The sequence below is a fragment of the Chanodichthys erythropterus genome, chromosome 12 (assembly GCF_024489055.1).
Source record: "Chanodichthys erythropterus isolate Z2021 chromosome 12, ASM2448905v1, whole genome shotgun sequence".
Classification (NCBI taxonomy): Eukaryota; Metazoa; Chordata; class Actinopteri; order Cypriniformes; family Xenocyprididae; genus Chanodichthys; species Chanodichthys erythropterus.
The window spans coordinates 45,789,935-45,816,995 of record NC_090232.1 but is presented as its reverse complement, the minus strand read 5'-3'; the positions used below and the strand labels follow the sequence as shown (position 1 = coordinate 45,816,995).

Below are 27,061 nucleotides of genomic sequence, written 5' to 3'. Positions count from 1 at the left end.
TGCATTATGTCTTAACAACATTCAGAGACTTTTTGAGCTGGCTTTAGCTGCTTTCCATTGAAAATCGTTGGCAATACTGTACAGAGGAACATTGTTTTGGTAATTACCAATGTGTCCATGGTTACAGTTGATCGCCTTATGTGAATGTCACTTATGACATCAAAACTCAATAAGAAAATAAAAACGTATATATGAAAAATGTCTTATAAGCAGGTAGCTGGAAATAATTCAAACTTGGCTAGGCTAATCATAGGCAAGGCAATTTTATTTGTATAGCACATTTCATACACAATTATAATTCAAAGTGCTTTACATAAAGGAGAGTCAAATATATAATAAAAATGTAACGCATAAAAAATTAAATAACAGTAAAAACAGAATTTCGGATGTCTGGATGGAAGAGCTAGGAAGTTTCAGGGAGTTTTTTGTTGTCCATCAGAGCGGATCTAAATGGATCTTCCTCACACGTCAGGACTGCTGTCTATCTCTACCTGTTAAGGCACTTCGAACTGATACACAAAGTTTCAATCTCCCCTTTTGCCAAGACACCTAGACACACAGGTAAATAAACCAAAGTAACTGGTGTAAAGATGGGCACTGTCAACATAAAACAGTGTTTTGTGATTCTAGTCCTGACAGCTCTGAAATATAAATAATTACAGATCATAATGATTTAAGGCAAAAACACAGTTTGGAAGATGGTTTTACAGTTAGGAACTGTAAAATAGGAACATGATCTGTGCTGGACTCAAATCGGTCTCCAATTAACATTAACAGGCTGTGGCTCTGATCACATGCTCTTTATTTGACTGAGCTGTAGATAATGTCCTCAGATCTGGAGAGAAATTATACAAATATGTTAATGTGGCATTTCAGAAAGTCCCACCAGCAGATGACAATCCAACAATCTCAACAACACCAAAACGAGAGCTCTGATTCAGCATTGATCATGTTTTATTGGGGTTCAGATGAATGATGGTTTCTCACCTGTTGGCTTCAAATGGATGATGCGTCTCAATGGTCTGACAGTCGTTCTCTTCAGTCTTCTTCATGTCTTTGTTCTTGAAGTGATGGACACTGGCATACTGAACCTCTCCAACATCTCCAGAGTCTGTTTCTGCTTGTTTTCTCCCGGAGCGTTCAGGTTTCTTTGCTTTAATGTTGGCATACAGATCATCCCTCTGATTGGCTGATACGAGTGAATACAGTGCAGTGTCATTGGTCAGAGCCGTTTCTGCTGATCTGTCAGAGCGATCCTCCTGCAGTTTATCACAGAAAATATCACAGAAATAAAACAACAGATCAATCATTCAGAAACACATGTGACTGTGAGTTACATTAACATTATTTTCCAGATTGTCTTCATGTCAAATATTTGTCAAGCAGCAGTACATGATCTTGTCAGTCTTGTATTTTCTAGTTAAATATAATATCCATGTCATTGTAGATTCAGATATGAATCATCAAACTTGCCTGATTTTGTCTGATAACTTCAGCTCCACCATCTCTCCTCTTCTTCCTGGAGAATTTTTTTTTTTTTTGTTAGAAAGTACTGAAAAGTTTCATTTATAGTGGTTTAAGTTCAACAAATATTGCAAAAGAAATGAATGCAGGAGCTGCTCAACATTCACTCACTTTATGAACACAATGATGATGATGATGAAGATCAATCCTCCACATCCCGCCACGATCCCAGAAACTGTATGCAGAGCAGCTCTCTGAACCCCTGAAACAAGATGATCATGAAGATCATTTCACACGTGAGACAGATGAACCTGAAAGAGTGTCTGTTTATAGAAAATACCTTTAACAGTGAGAGAAACAGACGCTGATCTCTGAGATCCATATTTATTCTGAGCCTCACAGTAGAAGCGTCCACTGAAACTGGAGCTAAAGCTGGAGATGCTGAAACTCTGTCCAGATCCAACAGCTGAGGTTTCATCCTCCTTAAACCAGCTGAAGTTCAGAGCAGGAGGGTTTGAATCACTGCTGCAGTTCAGAGTCACTGAATCTCCTGACACTATTTCACCAGACGGACTGATGGACACTGAGACGCTCTTTGGAGGATCTGAAATACAATAAAAAATGTCTCATCAACAATCACAAAACTCACTGGAACTAGAGGATCTGTTGTCAGTTTCTGCAGAAGCGTTAACTCACACATGACATTCAGCATCACAGTATCAGAGTCTTTCTCTCCATGTTTATTTCTGGATCTGCACTTGTATTCTCCACTGTGATCAGAGCTGATGTTTGAGATGCTGAAGATTCTTCCAGATCCTACAAACGTTCCTCCTTTAAACCAGCTGAAGTTCAGAGCAGGAGGGTTTGAATCACTGCTGCAGTTCAGAGTCACTGAATCTCCTGACACTATTTCACCAGACGGACTGATGGACACTGAGACGCTCTTTGGAGGATCTGAAAAGACAAAAAGTGTAAAATGACATGCAGCAATACAAACAACTGAGCAAATAATCATCTAGAACTGATCAAAATTAAAGACAGACTTACACATGACATTCACAGTCACAGCAGCAGAGGACTGAGATCCATGTTTATTTCTAGTAGAACAATAATAGTTTCCACTGGCCTCAGACTTGATATTACTGATGCTGTAGGTGTCGCCAGATTGCAGAAATGTTTTCCCTTTATACCAGCTGATTTCTGCAGGAGGGTTTGAATCACTGCTGCAGTTCAGAATCACTGAATCTCCTGACACTATTTCACCAGACGGACTGATGATGGACACTGAGACGCTCTTTGGAGAATCTACATGAAATATATATATATAAAACAGCGATGAAAAAAGAGCAAATCAACATCTAAACCTGTGTCAACACAGCTAACAGACTTTGATTTTGAGAAGCCTTAGATGAACTGAAGATAAAAGACATTAAATCTCTGAAGATCTGATTAAACAACTCCACAAACAGCATTACCAGCTTCCGGGGGCATCAATTAGGAATGGCAGAGTGGCATTTTAAATTTTCTGTTGAAAATAATGACCAATCAGAGGTGTTGTGATTACCAGCTGCGACTGTGACACGCGACGATTCTATTGTAGAAACGGTTTCTTTTTTTTGTTGTGGCTGGAACAACACCACAAAGTATGATAATGATAATCTCAGGTAATGTTTATGTGCTTTATTTAATGTTAAAAGCGTGTAACGTTACTTTGAATATCATTTAGTGCTCCAGCTTTGTAGCTGTAAAAGCAACAATGGATAATTCACCTCAGATCTTGAAATTAAACAAATGGAAACAAGAACGTTCAAACTGTGAACAAACAAGTGTATTCTTTGACAAAGATTGTGTTAGCTCAGTATGTATTTTTAATCATGTTTAAATTAATATTTTAATTATTAATTAATTAATTAATGTATATACTTATCAAATTCCTTGCGAGTGCCAACAAGTTTAAAGGTACCCTAGAATTAAAAATTGAATTTACCTCGGCATAGTTGAATAATTAGAGTTCAGTACATGGAAATGACATACAGTGAGTCTCAAACTCCATTGTTTCCTCCTTCTTATATAAATCTCATTTGTTTAAAAGACCTCAGAAAAACAGGCGAATCTCAACATAACACAGACTGTTACGTAACAGTTGGGATCATTAATATGTACACCCCCAATATTTGCATATGCCAGCTCATGATCGAGGCATTAAACAAGGGCAGCCAGTATTAACGTCTGGATCTGTGCACAGCTGAATCATCAGACTAGGTAAGCAAGCAAGAACAATAGCGAAAAATGGCAGATGGAGCAATAATAACTGATATAATCCATGATATCATGATATTTTTAGTGATATTTGTAAATTGTCTTTCTAAATGTTTCGTTAGCATGTTGCTAATGTACTGTTAAATGTGGTTAAAGTTACCATCGTTTCTTACTGTATTCACGGAGACAAGAGAGCCATGTCGTTAATTTCATTTTTAAACACTTGCAGTCTGTATAATGCATAAACACTAGGGATGTCCAGATCCGATCACGTGGTTTCTGACTCGATCGGAATCGGACGTTACCTCCCGATCAGGACTCGGATATATATGTATTATGCTGTGTTCACACCAAACGCGAATAGAGCGTCTGGCGCGAATGATTTCAATGTTAAGTCAATGTAAAGACGCGTTTACGCGCGTCTGGAGGTCTCGCGGCGCGAATGAGGCGTTTAGCGCGTGCATGTCTTATAGGGAAAACAACTATTCCTGCTGCCTGTTTTTAATGTTAAATCAAACAACAAATAACAAAGAAATCACTCACTGCTCTTGACTGAATAGTTTTTGTAACTTCAATAATGATTAATCTTTATTTAATTTACAGTAAAGATAATATGCAGTGATATTTTATATTTGATTACTATCTGATTACTGTTAGACACCTGAAAAACCTGAGAAGCACTGTTTCTGGATCCTGGATCTGCTCTTCTTTATTCTTTTTTATGTATTATAGAAGTATCAGATCAGATCGGGACTCGGTATCAGTAGATACTCAAAATCAAATGACTCGGACTCGGACTCGAGGGCAAAAAAACGTGATCGGGACATCCCTAATAAACACATCTTCATTCTTTATAAATCTCTCCAACAGTGTGTAATGTTAGATTTAGTCCCGTTAGCCCGAGCATGCGTGAACTTTGTTTATGCAATGTATTATAGAGTTGCAAGCTTGGGGGCGGGGAGAGCGAACATTTAAAAGGGACACGCGCTGAATTGGCGCATATTTAATGACGCCCCAAAATAGGCAGTTAAAAAAATGAATAAAAAAAATCTATGGGGTATTTTGAGCTGAAACTTCACAGACACATTCAGGGGGCACCTTAGACTTATATTACATCTTGTGAAAAAGGGTTCTAGGGCACCTTTAATCTCTGGTGCTATGCAAATACCACGAGAGCCCGCGCACACTGTGTTCTGATTGGTTGTGATTTTTGATTGATTGACTTTTAGTTTTACAAACGAGTACAATCTTTGCAGGATGAACAAAAATCATATTATTTGAGTTTTGAACTAAGTGCTGGAAAAAGTTGTGTGAAGAAAGTGGGACTGTCATGTCGACGGAGTAAGATTGGATGATGTCATCAGGGTCTGCCATACCCTGGCTTCTGGTGAAATGACGCCACAACCAGCTTCAATTCTTACTAACATACTGACTTTATTTCTGTAATACGTCTACAAGCTCTTATTGAGAATTAAAAGAAGTTTAGATGTTATCTTATGAAAAATGTTTGAGGTTGCCACCATGGAGATCAATGTTTGTTTTAGCTGAGCTCTTGACTTCTGTTGAGTTGCTTCTTTATCAGCAATTTTGGGTGTTTCCAGAAAACATTTCTTCATTGATAAACCAGATCAACATGTCTGGAAGTCGATACAAAAATATTATACACATACATACATACACTCGATTACCAGGAGATCACGTGACCCACCGATAGCAATGGCGGCGTAGTTTGATTGCTCCCAGACTCGGTATCCTGAATTTATCTGTTCTCAGTAAACCACCAACGCTTGATTCGTTTTTGATTGCTTTGCTAACGGGGCAACAAATAAGGATGGCAAAACATCAATTAACATTGGCTTCCCCGGAGAAAAAGCGAGTTAAAGACCCTAATTGTGTTCCTGAGGGGGAACTTCGCGCCGTTGATCAAATAATTTTGACAACATGCAGGCAGCCCTCCGTAACGCAAAAAAAGACACCATGGAGATTAAGCTAACGGTGGACTCCCTTCAGGAAAAGTTAGCAAGAATCGAAGATAAAAGTCGCCAGTCCAATATCCGTCTAATAGGGCTAAAAGAGGGTGTGGAAGGAGATGATCCTCTAAGATTTATACAAAATCAGCTCCCTAAATGGATTCCCTCCCTTGCCGGCAAAGTAATGGAGATTGAAAGAGCCCACCGTATATATAGCGGTGAACGCTCAAAAACAACCCCTTGTACATTCATCTTCAAGTTGCTACGTTATCAAGATCGGAATGCGATCCTGAATGAAGCTGGACAAATTCTTCATATGGGAACGCAGTTGCTTTTCTTCCCAGATTACAGCACCCATACTTCGGCTAAGAGGAGAGCGATGACATCGGCGAGAAAGAAGTTAACTCAGCTGGGAATAACGGCCTTTTTGCTTTACCCCGCGGTTGTGAAAGTTACTCATCGAGGGAAGATTTCACTTCTTGAGACACCAGCGGAGGTTGAAAAGTTCGCTCTCGATCTGGATCCCGCCGTAAAATCTTCTCTGAAGGGAGCTGTATCGGCGGCGTCACGAGAATCTGAGGTGAATGAAGACGAATCTGCAGTTCCTATGGAGGACCTTACTGAGAAAATTTGATTATCTTTTCATCCGGAAAATGACCGGTTTGGGTGATGACGGACGAGCCGCACTGCTAAATTGGCCACGTATCCAAATAATGTTACTTCAGGGCAGGTAGAAGAGTGTGTTCCAATCTTTGCTTACTGCCCATTTTGTTACTGTTCTTGTTTTGCTTTTTGTTTTATGCCCAAGACCGTCCAAGTAAGTTTAACTTGTATTATGCATGTTTTTTTATGCGTAATGTTTGTATGTTTATAAACATGTACATGTATGCATTTGTTCTGATCACTGTTATCTTTCCGGGGGATCACCGCTATCTTCTCTTCCCGCCTCAGTTCTGGCTGGTCTGCTCTTCCTTAGTAATATATGGCTATAAATATATTGTCGTGGAACGTCAATGGGTTAAATAGCCCCATTAAACGAACTAAATGCTTAGATTACCTAAAATGCAAAAATGTCAATCTCGCCCTTATACAAGAGTCTCATTTGAAAGCAGCTGACGTGCATCGCTTTCAAAATAGGTACTTTAAAGTGATATGCTCCTCTTCGGCTGCCAACAAAACTAAAGGGGTGCTGATTGTGTCTAAGCGTAATTTAGATTTTTCAATTATAAGATTGGGTGGAGATACAGAAGGCCGAATCACTTATGCTGTTGGTTCCGTAAATAATACTAAATATGCTTTTGTGTCTGTATATGCACCCACCGAGAGTGATCCCTTATTTTTTCAAGAACTTTTACGTTTAGTTGTGAGTTTGTCTTTGACTGACTGTGCTAGGGGGCGATTTTAATACTGTGTTGGACCCCCAGTTAGATAGATCTCATGCCTCTAAGGCAGATTCAATAATTTCTGGTTGTTTTAATTCATTTTTGCGACACACTAACATATGTGACGTCTGGCGTTTACAAAATGACGGTGTTAAGGATTATACGTTTTTTTCAGCTCGTCATAAGAGCTATTCAAGGATTGATTATTTACTTATGTCCCCTTCTCTTATTCCCTTTATTAGTAAAGTTAATATTCTGCCACTTCTTTTATCGGATCATTCTCCAGTAATTACATCTTTAACCGCGGTATCGTTGGGCTCCAGACACAATCGCTGGAGATTCAATACCTCCCTATTACAAGACTGTACATTTGTGGCTGAACTACGCAGCTCCTTGAAAGAGTTTTTACAGATCAACAAAGATTCAGTCTCTAACCCCCAGGTATTGTGGGAAACTACTAAATGTTTTATTAGGGGTAAATGTATAAGCTTTTCATCCTTTAATAAAAAGCGTAGAGAGAGCCGTAAAATTGAATTAGAAAATCAAATCAATTTACTAGAGAAAGAACTAAAAGGCAAATTTTGCGAATCTAAAGCTAAAGAAATTAAAGTTCTTAAATCAGAATTAAAATCCATATATTTACATCGAGCAGAATTCATCATTCATCGTACAAGACACTCTTATTATTTCCATGGAGAGCGCTCTTCTAAGCTGTTGGCTTTGAAGCTGAAAGATGCTGAATCTAAGGCCAGTATATCAGCTATAAGGCATGAGGGTACAGTATATACTCAACCTAACGACGTAAATAGGACGTTTGAATCCTATTACAAATATCTGTATACTTCCGAATCCAGCACTGACCCAACTCATTTTGATTTAATCCTTAAACATCTAAATCTTCCTAAATTAAATGACTCTCAACGCAATATATTAGATAGCCCATTGACAATCGGGGAATTAAAATCTGCCCTGGATTCCATGAGCACTAATAAAGCCCCTGGGTTAGATGGGATTCCCCCAGAGTTACTGAAGATATTATGGGATATAATAGCACCCTTGATTCTCAACTCTCTTAACTTTGCTTTAGAAACAGGTGCTTTACACAGGGACCAAAACACAGCTTTAATAGTTTTGCTGCTGAAGAAAGGGAAGGATCCACTTGAATGCTCTAGTTATAGGCCAATTAGCCTTCTGTCCACAGATTCTAAGCTGATGGCAAAAGTTTTGGCCCTAAGATTGAATAGATGTGTAGGAGACTTGATAAGCCATGATCAATCAGGTTTTCTAAGGGGGAGATTTGCGGCAGACAATATACATAGGCTTCTTCATATTGTGCAACAAGCAGACTCCTATACAGCTTCTTCTGCAGTCATTTCTCTGGATGCAGAGAAAGCTTTTGACCGAATTGAGTGGAATTTCTTGTGGTCTGTCTTAGAGCATTTTGGATTTGGCTCTTTTTTCTTGCGAGCTGTTAAAACTATTTATTTTAATTGTTCAGCCAGGGTACTTACTGGTTCTTCTATTTCTCCTTCCTTCTGTCTTGGCAGGGACACTCGTCAGGGATGTCCCCTGTCACCCCTGCTTTTTAATTTATCATTGGAGCCTCTGGCCCAAGCGATTAGACAATGCCCTGCAATAGCACCTATAAGCTGTGTGAATACTTCCCATAAAATTTCACTCTATGCCGATGACGTTTTGTTGTATGTATCAAATATCACAGATTCGGTTAATGAATGCTTAAAATTATTTGATACATTCGGTAGACTGTCCGGTTATAAAATTAACTGGAGCAAATCAGTACTTCTGCCCCTCAACCTAGCTGCCAAATCAGAGATTCAGGCCTTACCTAATATGATTCCCGTTAGTGACCAGTTTAACTATCTTGGAATTAGAGTTTTTCCTTCATTATCTCGCATCTCCAAGTGGAACTATCAGTCTCTCCTGGATAAGATCACAAGTAATCTTCTCTGTTGGTCTCCACTCTGCTTGGCGCTGCATGGTAGGATAACCACAATTAAGATGAATATACTTCCAAGCAATGTTCCCTCTAATTTTTTTTCTCGCTGAGCAAAACTTTTCTCTGTTGAGCGCACATTTTGGCCACCTGAGCAAAAACATACTTTATATCAGACCTGTACAATGAACGTAAACACACACACAAAAATGGTTTTATCATGCAACTGTAACATTTAACTTTAATGTGCCGTTTCTATTTTATTTGACCCTTGATGTAACTTAGTGATTTATTAAATAATATGTTTGAAAACAAGCAGTTCAGTCACTAAATTAAGCACATTTTAGGTTACTTGAGATTTTTTTCACATTGCTGTATTAACTGTACCAGTCTTTACCAAGAAATTCTATTAAAAAATAATTTCTGTCCTCCTGCAGGACAGTTCAATTCTTTATAATAATATAATATGAGCAGTTACAATGATGGTTTGGAACAACCATAATGTGTTTTTGTACAGTCAATTATTAGCAACAAACAGTATTAAACCATCAAAATTACATGTTTATTGCTTATGAATTTCCCAGATTTTATATACCAGGAGGTTAAGATTTTTCGTGGCAAGGAGCCCTAAACAATCCCCTTGTGAGATAAATTTTTTATTAGGCTTACATTATAATATAATAAAATATAATATAATATTTAAGTATTTAAACTGATATATCAGTTTAAATGCTTCTATTTGTTTTAATATATTATATAGTGAAAACAAACTGAAGCATTTAAACTGATAGCTAAATATTTTTAAGAAAAGTGAACGTTAACTCTTTTATAGTTATCTAAACATCCCTGAAACCCACAGCACCACACACAAAAATCTATTTAAACTGAGCTATATCACTGATGTATTTTGAGTTTGCAAGCTACAGCTGTGGTGGGTGTGTGATTGTAAATGTCTCAGAGTTTTGTTAGCATTCTGTGCCCATCATCCGTTATTTCCGCCACTTTTCATTAAAACATGACGTTTTATTTCACATTTCTTTTCGTTTCGCGTTGCCTCTCGTGTTGAGGTATTTAGTCCGCAAACATGACATTATTCTTACCGCGACTGATTTGGCTCAGGGCCAGCCAGCTCACACGCGCTCAATCGTTCTCTTTCTATGAAACCTGTTAACCGCATTCACCGGTTCCAACTCTATAGCGACAATAACTCTATAGCGGTTGTCCAGAGCACTGCAATTATTTCTCATTTAAACTACTACAATCATTTTCATGTCTGTTCTCTGCGCGGCAATTATTTCGCACGCGCGCAGCTTAGAGGGAACATTGCTTCCAAGGGTAAGTTTTTTATTTTCAGTGTTACCTCAGGCACCACCTATTGGTTATTTTAAAAAGCTTAATACGGCAGTAACAAAATTCTTATGGAATAATAAAAGGCCTAGAATTCGACTTAAATCTATGCACCGGCTAAAACCTCATGGTGGCTTATCCCTACCAGATTTTTGGTCTTATTATCTAGCATACCAAATGAGGCCGCTTAGGACTTGGATGGATGCTGACTCTGGTGTGCCATGGCGGGCCCTAGAAGCTAATATTATTTACCCATTACGTCTACAAGATTTATCCTTTACTAATGTATCGAAGAAAGCACTGGAAAAGTTTGGCCCAATTATAAATAATTCTATTAAAATCTGGAAAGCAGCAGAAAAGATTATGGGAGTTTCAAATCTGTGAATCTACCCCCATCTGGCATCATAATAATATTTGTACTGGTAACAAACCATTCGTTTCCAAATGCTGGGTTGAATGTGGTATTTACACTTTAAAAGATCTATACAATGATTATGGGCTCAAGTCCTTTCAGATTCTAAAAGATGAATTCAAATATTCCGATTGAGAGCTTCTGGGAGAGAGAACTTAACATTCTGATTGACTGGGACATTGTCTGGAGAAATTGTTTTGCTACCTCAAAGAACCCAGCACATCAAATGATTCATTATAAGTTAATCTATAAGGCGTATGCCACCCCCTGTTTATTGTATAAAATGAAAAGAAAGGCTGACCCCTTATGTCACCTATGCAGCAATGCAAGTCAAGGTACATATATGCATATGTTCTGGGACTGTTCTAGAATTGAGATGTTTTGGTCCTCGGTGCAGGACATATTGACTGATCTTCTAAAGACTCAGATCCAAAAGGATCCACTGCTTTTTCTTTTGTTGGATGATTCCTCACTATCACTGTCGGTCAATCAAATGAGGATTTTGTCTGCTGCCCTCACTGCTGCCAAAAAGGTTATCCTGAAACTTTGGTTTGAGCCATCTATCCCTGCTACGTCTACTTGGATGTCCTATCTGCTGGACATTGCTCTTTTGGAGTGTACCACAGCTAAAGTGCATGGTGCCACCAGAAGGACAGTACAGTTTTGGTTGGACCTTATTGAGACTTTATCAGACCTCTTGAAATCTTGAGAGGTATTGGATATACCTCTAAACAATGATTCCCCTCTTTCTTCTTCTTTTTTTTTTTTCTCCCCCTCTTGTCTCTGTATCTTTTGAATGTGGGCGGATCTTGGGCTTTGTTGTAAATAGTTATAAATCTAAATTGTTTTAAAAAATAAAGAATCAAAAAAATAAAAAATAAATAAAAGCTCGATTACCCCTTGTCTTTAGGTGGGTTCTGGGGATTTTTAGGAGTAATTTTCCCTCCGATCTTAGTCCTCTCACAGGAGTGTTAGGGTGAAGTAAATTAGTCAGATAGGAAGAAACTAGATTATTCAAAGATTTATAAACAAGTAGTAGGATTTTATACTCAATTCTGTAATGGGTAGGTAACCAATGTGATCTCAGGAGGGGCGTAATGTGATCGAATCTTTTACGCCTCTTCAGAAATCTAGCTGCAGCATTTTGAATTACTTGTAATCTAGAAATTTGGGTCTTTGAGATCCCGTAATATAGGTAGTTGCAATAGTCCAGTCATGATGTAATGAAGGCATGGATTGCAGTCTCTAAAGAGCCCTCCAAAATAAAGGATTTGATTTTCGATAGAGAACGAAGATAGAAAAAACTTGAACCAACAACAGTACTTATTTGTCAAATTTCAAGCAGTCAATTACCACTCCCAGATTCCTCATTTGGGGAGAGATAAACTAATTTAATGACTCAAGATCAATTGGATTTTGTGTTCTGCAGTCAGAGGGGCTGAAGACAATAACTTCTCTTTTATCAGGAGTTCAGGAGAAGAACATTTTTTGGAAAGCCATGATTTGACATTGTCTAGACACGCTAATAGAGTATGTAGAGCACATGTTTGCTACAGGCAGATAGATTTGCATATCATCTGCGTAACAATGGAAAGAAACGCCATGTTTCCTAAAGATGGAGCCCAAAGGAAGTAAATAAAGAGAGAAAAGGGTGGGAGCTAAAATAGAACCCTGAGGAACATCACAGCTTCGATTGCCTAAAGAGGAGGTGAAATTACCGACTTTAACAGAAAAACTTTGATTTGTTAAAAAAGATTTAAACCAACTTAAAACCTCCCCCCGCAGACCTACAACGGATTCCAGGTGAGAGACATGAATCTCATGATCAACAATATCGAAGGCTGAGGACAAGTCAAGCATAACTAAAATGACAGAATCGCCTGAATCAGTAGCCATTAAGATGTCATTGAGGACACTAATGAGGGCAGTTTTCTAAAATAGAGGCAAATAATGTGTGAAAGAATAGACTTAGGCTATGCTATGCCTTTGTGTGTAAAGATGGTAATTTTTAAGCATGACTGTTTGGATTTATATGAAATGATAACACTTTACAATAAGTCCATTTGTAACATTAAATAAGGTTAATAAAAGTATTGTTCATTTTTAATTTCAACATTTACATTTTAACATTTTGAAGTTGTCTCTTACATTACTTATAATGAACTATGAATTAACATGAACGATCAATATATAATTAATAATAGTATTTTTTATACTTTAAAATTACAATAAACATTTAGCCATTTTTTTAATTCAAAGAAACAAAATGTAAGAGAGTTAAAACTGAACACAATCTTGCTCAAACTGTGTATAGAACAATTTTTAATTTTTTTTTTTGCTCCTTTTATATTTTACATTTACCTGTACTTTTACTTTCAATACTTAAGTGTTTAATATATATATATATATATATATATATATATATATATATATATATATATATATACTTTTCGTACTTCAGAACAAAAAATATCACATACTTTAAAACTTTTACTCAAGTAACATTCTAAATTGTGACTTTGACTTCTACAAAAGTAATTTTCTGGTAAGATATCTATACTTTTACTCAAGAATGGTTTTCGAGTACTTTATACACCACTGGACAAGTGTGATGTTGAAGTATTCACTATGAAGCCTTCACTGGGGAAGTACCTGAGAGAAAACTGACTTCATGTGAAGTCTATCTATATAGCTAGACAGTTAGCATCAACTAACTCAACTAGCATCAACTTACAATATTGACTGGTATGGTTATAAATAAACATTCATATTTATCTACTGTTATTTTGGCTTGTCTTTTTCAATTTAAGCTAAAACTGCTTAAATGTATAAAGCAAATGGCTTTGTCAGAGTGGGGCATTTTACCCCACCTGTTGAAACACACAAATCAATGAGTTGTTGACTCGAGAACATCTGCGGATCAGTCCAATTCGTGAAAGAATTTTTTGGTGCGAAATGATTTATCAGGTTCATTGAAAAGAATCAGTTCATTCATAAATTGGACACTGCTTTTGCTTCTCGGAGAAGGTGATGATTTCTTCATTTCAGAATAAGGTTCTCTTTCTCTTTCTTTCAGTGTTTGTTCACAGCAGGTGTTTGAATAAATGAAAGAATGTTTCAGGAACATCATACTAACCTTTAAATAACGTTCTACTAACATTAAGGAAACTGAACATTTTCTTGTTCTTGGAATGTTACAAATCAGCGTTCCTACAATGTTTAAAGGTGCCCTAGAACTTCTTTTTAAAAGATGTAATATAAGTCTAAGGTGTCCCCTGAATGTGTCTGTGAAGTTTCAGCTCAAAATACCCCATAGATTTTTTTTTAATTCATTTTTTTAACTGCCTATTTTGGGGCATCATTAACTATGCACCGATATATAGGTTACAGCCCCTTTAATGCTCGTGCTCCCCCTCCCTCGGAGCTCGCGCTTGCCTTAAACAGTGCATAAACAAAGTTCACACAGCTAATATAACTCTCAAAATGGATCTTTACAAAGTGTTAGTCATGCATGCTGCATGCCTACATCGGATCATGTGAGTACAGTGTTTATTTGGATGTTTACATTTGATTCTGAATGAATTTGAGGCTGTGCTCCGTGGCTAAAGCTAACATTACACACTGTTGGAGAGATTTATAAAGAATGAAGTTGTGTTTATGAATTATACAGACTGCAAGTGTTTAAAAATGAAAATAGCGACGCTCTCTTGTCTCTGTGAATACAGTAAGAAACGATGGTAACTTTAACCACATTTAACAGTACATTAGCAACATGCTAACAAAACATTTAGAAAGACAATTTACAAATATCACTAAAAATATCATGATATCAATGATCATGTCAGTTATTATTGCTCCATCTGCCATTTTTTGCTATTGTTCTTGCTTGCTTACCTAGTCTGTTGATTCAGCTGTGCACAGATCCAGATGTTAATACTGGCTGCCCTTGTGTAATGCATTGAACATGAGCTGGCATATGCAAATATTGGGGGCGTACATATTAATGATCCCGACTGTTACGTAACAGTCGGTGTTATGTTGAGATTCGCCTGTTTTTCAGAGGTCTTTTAAACAAATGAGATTTATATAAGAAGGAGGAAACAATGGAGTTTGAGACTGAGTTTGAGTTTGAGTATGTCATTTCCATGTACTTAACTCTTGTTATTTAACTATGCCAAGGTAAATTCAATATTTAATTCTAGGACACCTTTAGTTCTTTCACCTTAATATACCTTTTAAAAAAAATGTTATTCTAACATCAAGAAAATTGGATTTTTTTTAATGTTCCCAGAACCAATATTTAATATTTGGAGAACGTTCTTATAACAAAATTCTGTTAGCTGGTCGTTACTGTCCACCAGTGAATATTAATGTATCACTTTGTACTCACATTCAACATCAAGATGAACAGGTGGAGAGATCAGATGATTATTATGTCCTCTTACAGCACATCTGTAGTTTCCTGCATTAGAACGACTGACTGACTTCAGATGAAGCTGATTCTCTTTCTCAATTCCTTCAGTGAATCTCTGTGTGTTTCTGAACCAGATGAATGTTGTTTGTTCAGTCAGAGAGCAGCTGCTTTTACATGTCAGAGTGACTGAATCTCCCTCTTTCACTCTCTGCTGTGTCTCCACCTGCAGGTCTGACACAACAACAACAACAACAACAACAACTGATTCACTGTGATAATACTAAAATAATAATATTAAAACACTAAACCGAAGCACTTTAGACAGCATTTATATAATAAACAGCTTGATGTTTCTGTGGCACAGATGATAGTTTATTCAAAAGATAATAAAAATGTTTCTATTTCTGCAAGGTCACTGTACCTGTGACATCAAGCCAAGATCCAGGAATTACTGTCCATCTTTTATTCTGATAATAACCTGTAAATCTGCAGTAGTAGACGTGTTTATCAGCTTCTGTTACATTCGTCAAAGTGATGCTGTGAGTGTTTTTATCTTCACTCAAACACTGAATCCCTCCTCTCTTCTCTGGATCTGAACACAGATCAGGTGATTCTCCATCAGTAACAGTTTTGGTCCACGTGACTGTTTTGATCTTATAACTCTGAGGATATTTTAAAGTACAGGATATTGTCACTGTTGATCCCTTTAATGCACAAACATATGAAGGGCTGTAATTCACTCCCTGATCCCACAGACCATAAACCCCTGAAACACAGAAATTAGGAAAATAATTAAGGAGGATTTCAGCAACAAAAACTGAAATCTTTCATTTTCTTCTGCACTTTCAAACACACTATCAGAGATTTCAGTTTGTGTCTAGTAGGGGTGTGCAGGACTCAAACTGTTTCTAGTTCCCAGCATGCTTTGCTTCACCCTCTGAAAGGAGAGTAAATGTTAAAATTAAGTGTTATTTTATGTTTTGCACAAGATCAATCTAGGGACAGATCTGATAGTGTTTAATGTTATTGGGATTTAAAAGGGTTTCTGTTGTGTCTGAGTTTTAGGGGGATAGGGTGACCATATGTCCTCTTTTTCCCTGGATATGTCCTCTTTTTGGACCCAAAAAACGCATCTGGCCAGGATTTCTATTTCTCCCAAAATGTCCGGGATTTGGCTTTTGCTTTCTACAGTCGCTATTCCTTCTCACACGCAAATTTGGAATATCTCATAAAACATTTGCGAATAAAGCAGCGTTTCCATCCAGTGAGCTGAAGAAAACAAAATCATCACTTCCTGATAAACTGGCGCTAAATAGCTATCACTAAGAAAAATGGAAGTTGCTGCAGTAGAAGCCACTATATATAATAATTTTCAAATTTAATAAATAATTTGCGCCTCAGAGCGCGCAGATGAAACACAATAAATGCTGTCATGTCATCTTGCATTCAGATGCTGGTGTTTTACACAAAAATTACACAAAACCACAGATTTGTTCAGGCATTACAGAACGACCAAAACAGCATTTCAGATGCAGTGAAACGAGATCAGTCGGCTGGTTGGTCCAGTTATGCCGTCCCATCACAAAGTTATGGTTTTTATGATTTGCATCAAGGAATTTATTTGGTGTTTCCATTGTAGTTTATGCGCATGTTTTCTTTCTTTTTGCATAAAAATGTATCTGACTTAGTTCAGCGTACAAGTTTTTTATTAATATTTTTAGCATTAGCAGGTATACATTTCAACTAATGAAAGTATTTGAATGGAGATTAACTGTATATTAGGAAAATACTTTTCATAGTAAACTCAAATGAAATATGTTCACAGTTCTCATAATTAATTGTTACTTAAATGGATAGAGGCAATCGGCTTCCAAAATTAATATGAGTTATCATAACTTGTTGGGATTTAAACATTAAAAAAAAAATGTAAAATATATATTTCATTGATGTGAATGAATCAGTTTGTACTCACATTCAACATTAAGATAAACAGCAGGAGAGATCAGATGATTATTATGTCCTCTTACAGCACACTGATAGTTTCCAGTATCAGAACGACTGACTGACTTCAGCTGAAGCTGATTCACTTTCACAGTTCCTTCAGTGAATCTGTATGTGCTTATATACCAGATGAATGTTGTTTGTTCAGTCAGAGAGCAGCTGCTTTTACATGTCAGAGTGACTGAATCTCCCTCTTTCACTCTCTGTGGTTTCTCCACCTGCAGGTCTGACACAACAACAACAACAACATCTGATTCACTGTCAGCTTAAAGTGAAAGTTCACACAATAATAAAAATCCAGTCATTATTTATGGTTTTGATGTAAGGCAGCATGACTTTCTTTTCCAGGACACCAAAGGAGGAAAAAAACATCCTGTTCATGATTGTTCATTTAAATTCATGTTTTATGCCTTGACTGAGGCACAACACACCGGTTCAACGCTGCTGCCTGCCAGCTGTCTGATCTACGCTCGGAGCTTCGTGGAGATTATCCTAAATCCTTCTCTTTATTCCTATTCGCATAATATAACTTTCTTATTTTTCACTAGATTACTTAACCTATTGCATAGTATTACTAAACGGAACGATTTATTACTAGCAATCCACCAGCGTAATCACCTAGTGTTAGCCATAGCCTGCTAGCTACCGTCTACTTTCTTTTTTTTCCTCTAAACCAACCTTCCTTGTCGATTGAATGGCGGATTTATCCGATGTATGTTATTCTGATCTGTCCTCGCCAGATCGGGAAGCTGTGGAGACGTTGCTGCCCGGCATTCATCGATCCACCGCGAGGTACAGCGTCCCGCACATCACCCTCGCCCCAGGCACCGGCAAGCGACCGAGACATCCAGCCAGCGAGTCCCGTGTGCGTTGCAGTTTTTCGGACGACGTTCATCAAACACACGGTCAGTCATGTCCGACGATTATCATGTGTAGTAAATGCAACATGTACAGCTTAGCTCTTTCTGTCAGCAGTGAGACTTACACATGTGATAAATGCAGGGATATTGTCAGGCTGACAGAGAGAATCTCAGAATTAGAGACACGCATCCAAACTTTAATTGAGGATAGTGAGAATGAAAGGGCCTTAGATACTGCTTTGGATGCGACTAGCCTAGTAAACACTACACATTCGGTTCCGGTTGTAGAAGCCACGCAGCAGGCTAACTGGGTGACTGTGAGGCGGCATAATGGCAAGAACAAACACCACTCTTCCGTTCCGATTAGAACATCAAACAGGTTCTCCCCACTCAGTGACGCACCCACTGAAAATCCTGTTGAAAGTGCCCTAGTAATTGGCGATTCTATTACACGGAACGTGAAAATAGAGACACCAGCCACCATAGTCACATGTTTGCCGGGGGCCAGAGCACCTGACATCAAAGCAAATTTAAAAGTGCTGGCTAATGCTAAACGTAAATATTCTAAAATCATTATCCACGTCGGCACAAATGATGTTCGACTTCGCCAGTCGGAGATCACTAAAATTAACATTAAAGAGGTGTGTGAACTCGCAAATTCAATGTCAGCAAAAGTAATTTGTTCTGGCCCTCTTCCTGTTCGTCGGAGTGATGAGATAGTTAGCAGGTTATCATCACTCAATGGCTGGCTGTCTAAGTGGTGTGCGCAGAATAATATAGGTTTCATAGACAATTGGAAAAGCTTTTGGGGCAGACCTGATCTGTTGAAAAGAGATGGTATTCATCCCTCCCGGGATGGTGCTGCTCTTCTCTCTAGAAATTTGGCAAATAGTCTTAGAGCTGAAACATGACAAACCAGGGCCCAGATCAGGACGCAGACAAACTGGCTAAACCGACCGTCTGCTAGCCGCCTCACGTCACAGAACTCAGATAATTCACAGCACATAGAAACACTTTCACCTAGATATTATCACATAGAGACTGTGTCTGTACCTCGAACTAGTAAATACAAAAAACTTCCGAAACCTTTTAAGGGTAAAAATTTAATTGATGTTCAAAAAATGAAAATCACAGATAAATCAGATAAACAAATGATAAAGCTTGGGTTACTGAATATTAGAACTATTTCTTCAAAAGCACTTATTGTAAATGAAACTATCACAGACAATAAACTAGACTTGCTGTGTTTGACAGAAACCTGGCTAAAACCAGACGATTACATTACTTTAAATGAATCTAGTCCTCAAGGTTATGATTATCGACACAATCCTCGACAGAAAGGCAAAGGGGGAGGTGTTGCTGTAATTTATAGTAATATATTCAGAATCATTCAAAAGAATTTCAAATATAATTCCTTTGAAGTGATGGTGCTTTATGTAACATTATGTAAGTTGACATTTGTGCTGGCTACTGTATACAGGCCACCAGGGCACCATACTGACTTTATCAAAGAATTTGCTGAGTTTCTATCAGAGTTAGTACTGGCTGCGGATAAAGTCCTTGTTGTTGGTGATTTTAATATCCATGTAGATAATAATAAAGACGCATTTGGATTGGCATTTGCAGATATTTTAAACTCTATTGGAGTTAAACAACACGTGTCAGGACCCACTCATTGTCGTAATCATACCCTAGATCTAATACTGTCGCATGGAATAGATATTGATGCTGTTGAAATTCTACAGCAGAGCGATGATATATCAGATCATTATTTAGTCTCGTGTATAATACAATTAGCCAAGGCTACAAAACCACCACCCAGCCATAAATATTGTAGAACAATCACGTCTGCCACTAAAGATTGCTTTATAAATAATCTCCCCGAGCAGTTTCATCGTCTTAGTATACCTGACAACTTAGAAGAACTCGATGCTGCAACAGAAACTATTGGCTCTCTCTTTTCCAGCACATTAGATGCGGTCGCTCCTTTACGTCTAAAGAAGATTAAGGAAACTAATCCAACGCCGTGGTATGATGAGCACACTCGGGCTCTAAAACGAGCTGTTAGAAAAGCTGAACGTAGTTGGAAGAAAACAAAACTAGAAGTTTTTCGCCTTTCGTGGAAAGAAAAAATGATTGAGTACAGAACAGCCATAAGAAATGCTAGATCTACTTATTTTTCAAATCTCTTAATAGAAAACAAACATAATCCTAGGTATTTATTTGACACAGTGGCTAAATTAACTAGAAACAGAGATTCAACTGCTGACGTTTCCATAGAGCACAGCAGTAATGACTTTATGAACTTCTTTACTTGCAAGATTGATAATATTAGAGAGAAAATTATAAACATGCAACCGTCTACAGTTTCTCTTCAGACAGTGCACTGTAGTGTCCCTGAGGTAAAACTAGAATCATTCGCCGCTATAGGAGAGGAAGAATTATCTAAACTTATCAAATCATCAAAATCAACGACATGTATGTTAGACCCAATGCCGACTAAACTACTGAAAGAAATGCTTCCAGAGGTCGTAGGTCCACTTCTTGATATAATTAATTCATCTTTAACACTAGGACACGTGCCAAAAACCTTTAAGCAGGCTATTATCAAACCTCTTATTAAAAAACCTCAACTAGATCCGAGAGATTTAGTAAATTACAGGCCAATCTCGAATCTACCTTTTCTGTCAAAGATACTAGAAAAGGCAGTTTCAACACAACTGTGTTCCTTTTTAGAAAGAAATGGAATCTGTGAGGATTTCCAGTCAGGATTTAGACCATACCATAGTACTGAGACTGCTCTCGTTAGAGTTACAAACGATCTACTCCTATCATCCGATCGTGGCTGTATTTCTCTATTAGTGTTATTAGATCTCAGTGCTGCTTTTGACACTATCGATCATAACATTCTTTTAAAAAGACTTGAAAACTATATTGGCATTAGTGGAATTGCTTTGGCATGGTTCAAATCATACTTATCTGACCGTTATCAGTCTGTGGTAGTTAATGAAGAGATGTCGTATCGATCACAGGTTAAATATGGGGTACCACAAGGCTCAGTATTAGGACCGTTGCTTTTCACTCTGTACATGCTGCCCTTAGGAGAGATAATTAGGAAGCATGGTGTTAGTTTTCACTGCTACGCTGACGATACTCAGCTCTATATTTCCTCGCGCCCTGACGAAACCTACAAATTCACAAAACTAACAGAATGCATAGCTGACATTAAAAACTGGATGACAAGAAATTTCTTATTATTAAATTCAGAAAAAACTGATTTCCTAATCTTTGGACCAAAAACTTCCTCACGAAAAAACCTTGAATACTCTCTAACACTTGACGGGTGCTCCATTAAACCTTCGTCCTCAGTTAGGAACCTGGGTGTGCTCTTTGATACCAATCTTTCATTTGAAAGTCATGTTTCTAGTATCTGTAAAACCGCCTTCTTCCATCTAAAAAATATATCTAAATTACGACATATGCTCTCAATGACAAATGCGGAACAGTTGGTTCATGCATTCATGACCTCAAGACTAGATTATTGTAACGCTCTACTGGGTGGTTGTTCTGCTCGGCTTTTAAACAAACTACAGTTGGTTCAAAATGCGGCAGCTAGAGTTCTTACTAGAACCAGAAAGTATGACCATATTAGCCCAGTTCTGTCAACATTACATTGGCTCCCTATTAAACATCGTATAGATTTTAAAATCTTGCTACTTACTTATAAAGCTCTAAATGGTTTAGCTCCCCAGTACCTAAGTGAGCTCTTAATGCATTATAGTCCTTCACGTTTATTGCGATCTCAGAATTTAGGCCAGTTGATAATACCCAGAATATCAAAATCAACTGAAGGCGGCAGATCATTTTCCTATTTAGCACCTAAACTCTGGAACAATCTTCCTAGCATTGTTCGGGAAGCAGACACACTCTGTCAGTTTAAATCTAGACTAAAAACACATCTCTTTGCTCTTGCATACACATAACACATTATCAATACATTAACATTTTTCAAATCCGTTAAAGGATTGTTACGCTGCAATAATTAGGTCGGCCGGAACCGAGAACATTTCCTATAACACTAGATATACCTGTACAACAGAACAAGAATGGCATCTACGCTAATATCTGTCTCTCTGCTTATCCTGAGGTTTGCCGGGTGCTGGATCCAGGCCGTATCCAGGTCAGATGGAGAACCTGCGTCTGGACCTGACTACAACGTAGCCCAGGATCCCCGTATCCGCTTACATATATTTATATATAATCGATTTTTAAACTCTATAATAAAAATGTACAATTCAGATTTTGATCTCCATATACATTTACATATATATATTTTCCAAGGGGTTTTTTCCCTCCTAGGACTTTTTTTCCCAGTGCTAGCATGCTGGGTTTTTCTCCTAGGGGGTTTTTTCCACCCCTGGAAGTCAGCCGACATTGGCTTAATGTAGCACCATCTTGTATATGTTACATATTACCACGCTTGTTTGTACAGTTTTAACCACTTCCCTTTTTTTTTTCTGTGCTTCTAATATGTAAAGCTGCTTTGAAACAATTACCAATTGTAAAAGCGCTATATAAATAAATTTTACTTGACTTGACTTTTATAATTCTCTCATGTATAGATCTTTTCACAGTTCATGTAGGCCATGTTCACTCAGCAACAGAATACGGCTGTCAATCTTGTATTTGAATCCTTAATAAAGTTATGTTCACACACAATTTGGTTATTTACGGGAGTGATAACCGAATTCAGTTTTAACCATCACCAACTTTGACATTACTTCGGTGACTGTCACTATGGTTACTGGTAAGAGAATATGGGCTTGATTCTCATTCATACAGACAGTATTTGAGATGCTGCTGTGTGAACGGGACATTTCCAGACTCACACCTGTAAGTAAATGTGGTTGTCATTCCCAAAACTGAGAGTGTGAACGTAGCCATTGTTTCAAAGCAACTTAACGGCAAATTAATGTTTCAATGATACAATGTTATTGGGCCCTAATGAAGCAAAAATCTAGGGAGCATTATCCTGCCACCAGGGAATACCGTGATCATGAAAGGGTGTACATGGTCTGCAACAGTGCTTAGGAAGGTGATACGTGTCAAAGTAACATCCACATGGATGGCAGGACCCAAGGTTTCCCAGCAGAACATTGCCCAAAGCATCACACTGCCTCCGCTGGCTTGCTGTCATTATATGAACAAGAGCGATCAGGCCATTTTATAAAATATCTCCTTTTGTGTTCCAACAAATAAAGAAGGTAATTTGTTAGATTCAGTAACAAAAGAAAGTGTTTGTGTGTGTTTGTTTCTGTGGTCTATTTCTGAGAGTTCACTAGTTTTACCTGCGACGTCAAGCTGAACTCCAGGAATCCCCGTCCATTTTCCACCATCAATGTTTGTAGTAAATCTGCAGTAGTAGACGTGTTTATCAGCTTCTGTTACATCCGTCAAAGTGATGCTGTGAGTGTCTTTATATTCACTGTGATACTGAACTCTTCCTACTTTTCCTGGGTCATTTCTCAGATCAGGTGATTCTCCAACAGTTTTGGTCCAGAAGACTGTTCTGATCACATGACCACGAGGATATGTTAAAGTACAGGATATTTTCACTGTTGATCCCTTTAATGCACAAACATATGAAGGGCTGTAATTCACTCCCCAATCCTGCTGACCCCAGAAACCCTCTGAAATACAGAAATGAGGAAAATAATTAAACAGACTTTCAGCAACAAACACTGATGTCAGTTTGTAAGTGTGAAGATCTCAATCATCTTTTGTTCAAATATCTGTATAGTGAGTGAAACTGAAGACTCACCCGCAGTCATGATCACTACGATCAGAGGAAGAGACTTTATGAGAGACGACACCATAGTGACTTCTGCAATCAGAAAACTGACGATTATCACATTATGAGCCTCATCTCTATACAACATCACAAACTCTGTTTGACAGATAAAGCACATGATGATTTCAGAATAATTCACGGCTCATTGAAGGCTTGACGTGAACTGATGATGTTTCTCATGTCAGGCCTCGTGTGTCTAAAGAGCTTCACACAATATTTACACATGAATCTACAACAGATATTGAGCTTCTGGAGTTCAAATCACTTCATCAAATCAACATTCACCTAAAACAGTTTGATAAATATCAGTCGTAGCCCTGCTGAATTATTTTAACCCTTACGAAAAACTAGTATACGTCAAGTTCATTTGATCAAGTATATTAAAGTAATGTTCAAGTATACTTTATGTAGTAAGTATAATATCAATGTACTAGTAGTAAACTTGTAAGTGTACTATTTTAATACCGCTTGGGACTAAATTGGCCCAATTGAAGTATACGTTTAAGTGTACTATAAGTGTAACAGTAGTAAACTTTAACTAGTTCACATTTGTACTGCATCTGTACTAAAAGTGAACTTATACTAGTATACTAGTAGTTTACTATTTTAATACTAGTAGTAGCTACATTTTTAGTATACGAAAGTACACTTTGAAATATACTCTCAGTAAACTGCTAGTTTAGTGCAAGTATACTTTTAAGTTTTCTGTAAGTGAACATGACATCACACTTATAGTTTACTTTTTATATATTATTTTTGCACTTTAAGCATACTTCTATGTTCCTACACAGCAAAAACTGCAGTGTTAAATTAACTCTCCAGGGAGTACAGGTGAGACCATACTCCAGAGTGTTAAAGTTAATGAGATAATTAAGTGATTAATTGAGTGATGATTGAGCATTATTGAAGACACCTGATGATAACAAGCAGAATCACCAAAGGAGAAAATCACAATTTTTAAGCCACCATCGTGGAGATGAGGGTTTGCTTTAGTTGGGCTCTTGACCCTTGACTTGTTAAAATAAAGTTTTGTTTGGGCTGTTTTAACTGAGTTATAACATCCAGACAAACAAGTGGAAAAAATGGTCAGGTGATGTTGGTTATGTTTTTACATAATCATTATTTGGTCTGAATATCTGAGCTCATATAGAGCCCAATCTCTGAGTTAGATTTACGTTATTGATTACAGCAGCACAAGATCCGCTTTATCAACATAATCTGAAGGATTTCACAAACAGTTGTTCTGAGCAAAAAAAAAATATATATATATATACTTCTCTTAGGCACACACAGACACCAAGAATCAGCCTGTGAATCTCAAGGACGGTGACAAGCAACATATTCTGATCAACAGATCAACTCTGAACATTAGAAAACAAGCTACTAAAAAGCCACATAAACGGAACAAAATAAAATATGAGAATAAAGAAAATTACTAAGACAATTAAGCTCATAATTTATTCATGCAGCAATGCATGATGGGAGCCATGGATGAATTTTGATTGGTGGCTCCCAGAATGCACTGCAACATGCTTTATTATTCTCACCATTGTTGAGATTCACAGGCTGATTCTTGATGTCTGTGTGTGCCTAAAAGAAGGATTTTTTTTGCTCAGAATAACTGTTTGTGAAATCCTTCAGATTATATTGATAAAGCTGATCTTGTGCTGTAGAATCACAGTGCTGCTGTAATCAATAACGTAAATCTAACTCAGAGATTGGGCTCTAAATGAGTTCAGTGATTCAGACCAAATAATGATTATGTAAAAACATAACCAACAACACCTGACCATTTTTTCCACTTGTTTGTCTGGATGTTATAACTCAGTTAAAACAGCCCAAACTAAATTTTATTTTAAAAAGTCAAGGGTCAAGAGCCCAACTAAAGCAAACCCTCATCTCCACGATGGTGGCTTAAAAATTGTGATTTTCTCCTTTGGTGATTCTGCTTGTTATCATCAGGTGTCTTCAATAATGCTCAATCATCACTCAATTAATCACTTCATTATCTCATTAACTTTAACACTCTTGAGTATGGTCTATGGTATGGAGTTAATTTAACACTGCAGTTTTTGCTGTGTAGGAACATAGAAGTATGCTTAAAGTGCAAAAATAATATATAAAAAGTAAACTATAAGTGTGATGTCATGTTCACTTACAGAAAACTTAAAAGTATACTTGCACTAAACTAGCAGTTTACTGAGAGTATATTTCAAAGTGTACTTTCGTATACTAAAAATGTAGCTACTACTAGTATTAAAATAGTAAACTACTAGTATACTAGTATAAGTTCACTTTTAGTACAGATGCAGTACAAATGTGAACTAGTTAAAGTTTACTACTGTTACACTTATAGTACACTTAAACGTATACTTCAATTGGGCCAATTTAGTCCCAAGCGGTATTAAAATAGTACACTTACAAGTTTACTACTAGTACATTGATATTATACTTACTACATAAAGTATACTTGAACATTACTTTAGTATACTTGATCAAATGAACTTGAAGTATACTAGTTTTTCGTAAGGGAACTCATAAACAATAATGGTAAAAATGTTCTTACCGCTCTGCAGTGTCAGTGTGTCAGTGTCGACGCACAAATGACAAAATCATCATCAGTTTAAGCCGTCAAATGCCTGCAGTTTTCACACTTTATAAAGTGCAGCTAAATGTTGGTCTTCCTCTTCCTGGTGATGTGTGACCGTCATCTCAACTACACAAGAACAACTGGAGAAGAGAGTTAATGTCTCCAGATGTCAAACACAAGCTTTATCTCTGTAGAGCTCACTATTGTTAAATCTTTGTGAGAGAATATGTGAAAGATGTTTGCTTTGAGAAAGAACAGTTAAAGATGTTCATCATGTCTGCAGGAGCGTCTGAGCAGCATCTTTACAGCTCTTAGTTTCACTTCCTCTTTCTCACACAAACTCTGTTTAACACATGAAGCGGTGGACGACACACACACCCATGAATAACAGTCTTAACTATCAGCAACTACATTGTGTTTAAGTGGGTCAGTGCCAGTTTCTGACAGAAAACACAAGCACACGGACAGTCTTCAAAAACATTAATACATCACTAACGGATCTATTTAACTCCCAAAAATGGACAAGTGGTGCTCACTGGAGAGCCAAATGACCTCCA

The 27,061-nt window shown here is 37.4% G+C and overlaps 1 protein-coding gene across 4 annotated transcripts; it reads right to left on the bottom strand.

The window, feature by feature from the left end:
• Window positions 1–141: 141 nt before the first annotated feature.
• On the bottom strand, window positions 142–27,061 carry LOC137033019 (B-cell receptor CD22-like). Of its 4 annotated transcripts, none has more exons than XM_067405074.1 (14): window positions 27,041–27,057; window positions 26,481–26,644; window positions 23,885–23,947; window positions 23,412–23,753; window positions 17,175–17,429; window positions 15,624–15,968; window positions 15,179–15,433; window positions 2,512–2,769; window positions 2,161–2,418; window positions 1,805–2,068; window positions 1,636–1,726; window positions 1,474–1,519; window positions 988–1,259; window positions 142–835 (listed from the first exon to the last, which is right to left on the bottom strand). In XM_067405074.1, the coding sequence occupies exons 3-14, from the start codon at window positions 23,937–23,939 to the stop codon at window positions 802–804; spliced, it is 2,475 nt and encodes an 824-aa protein (XP_067261175.1). In that variant the 5' UTR covers window positions 23,940–23,947; window positions 26,481–26,644; window positions 27,041–27,057; the 3' UTR covers window positions 142–801. The 4 variants fall into 4 exon arrangements, 3 of the variants coding, with proteins under 3 accessions (XP_067261175.1, XP_067261176.1, XP_067261177.1); XM_067405075.1 differs by lacking the exon at window positions 27,041–27,057 and adding an exon at window positions 27,001–27,018; XM_067405076.1 differs by having other exon boundaries at window positions 23,885–23,961; window positions 26,481–27,061.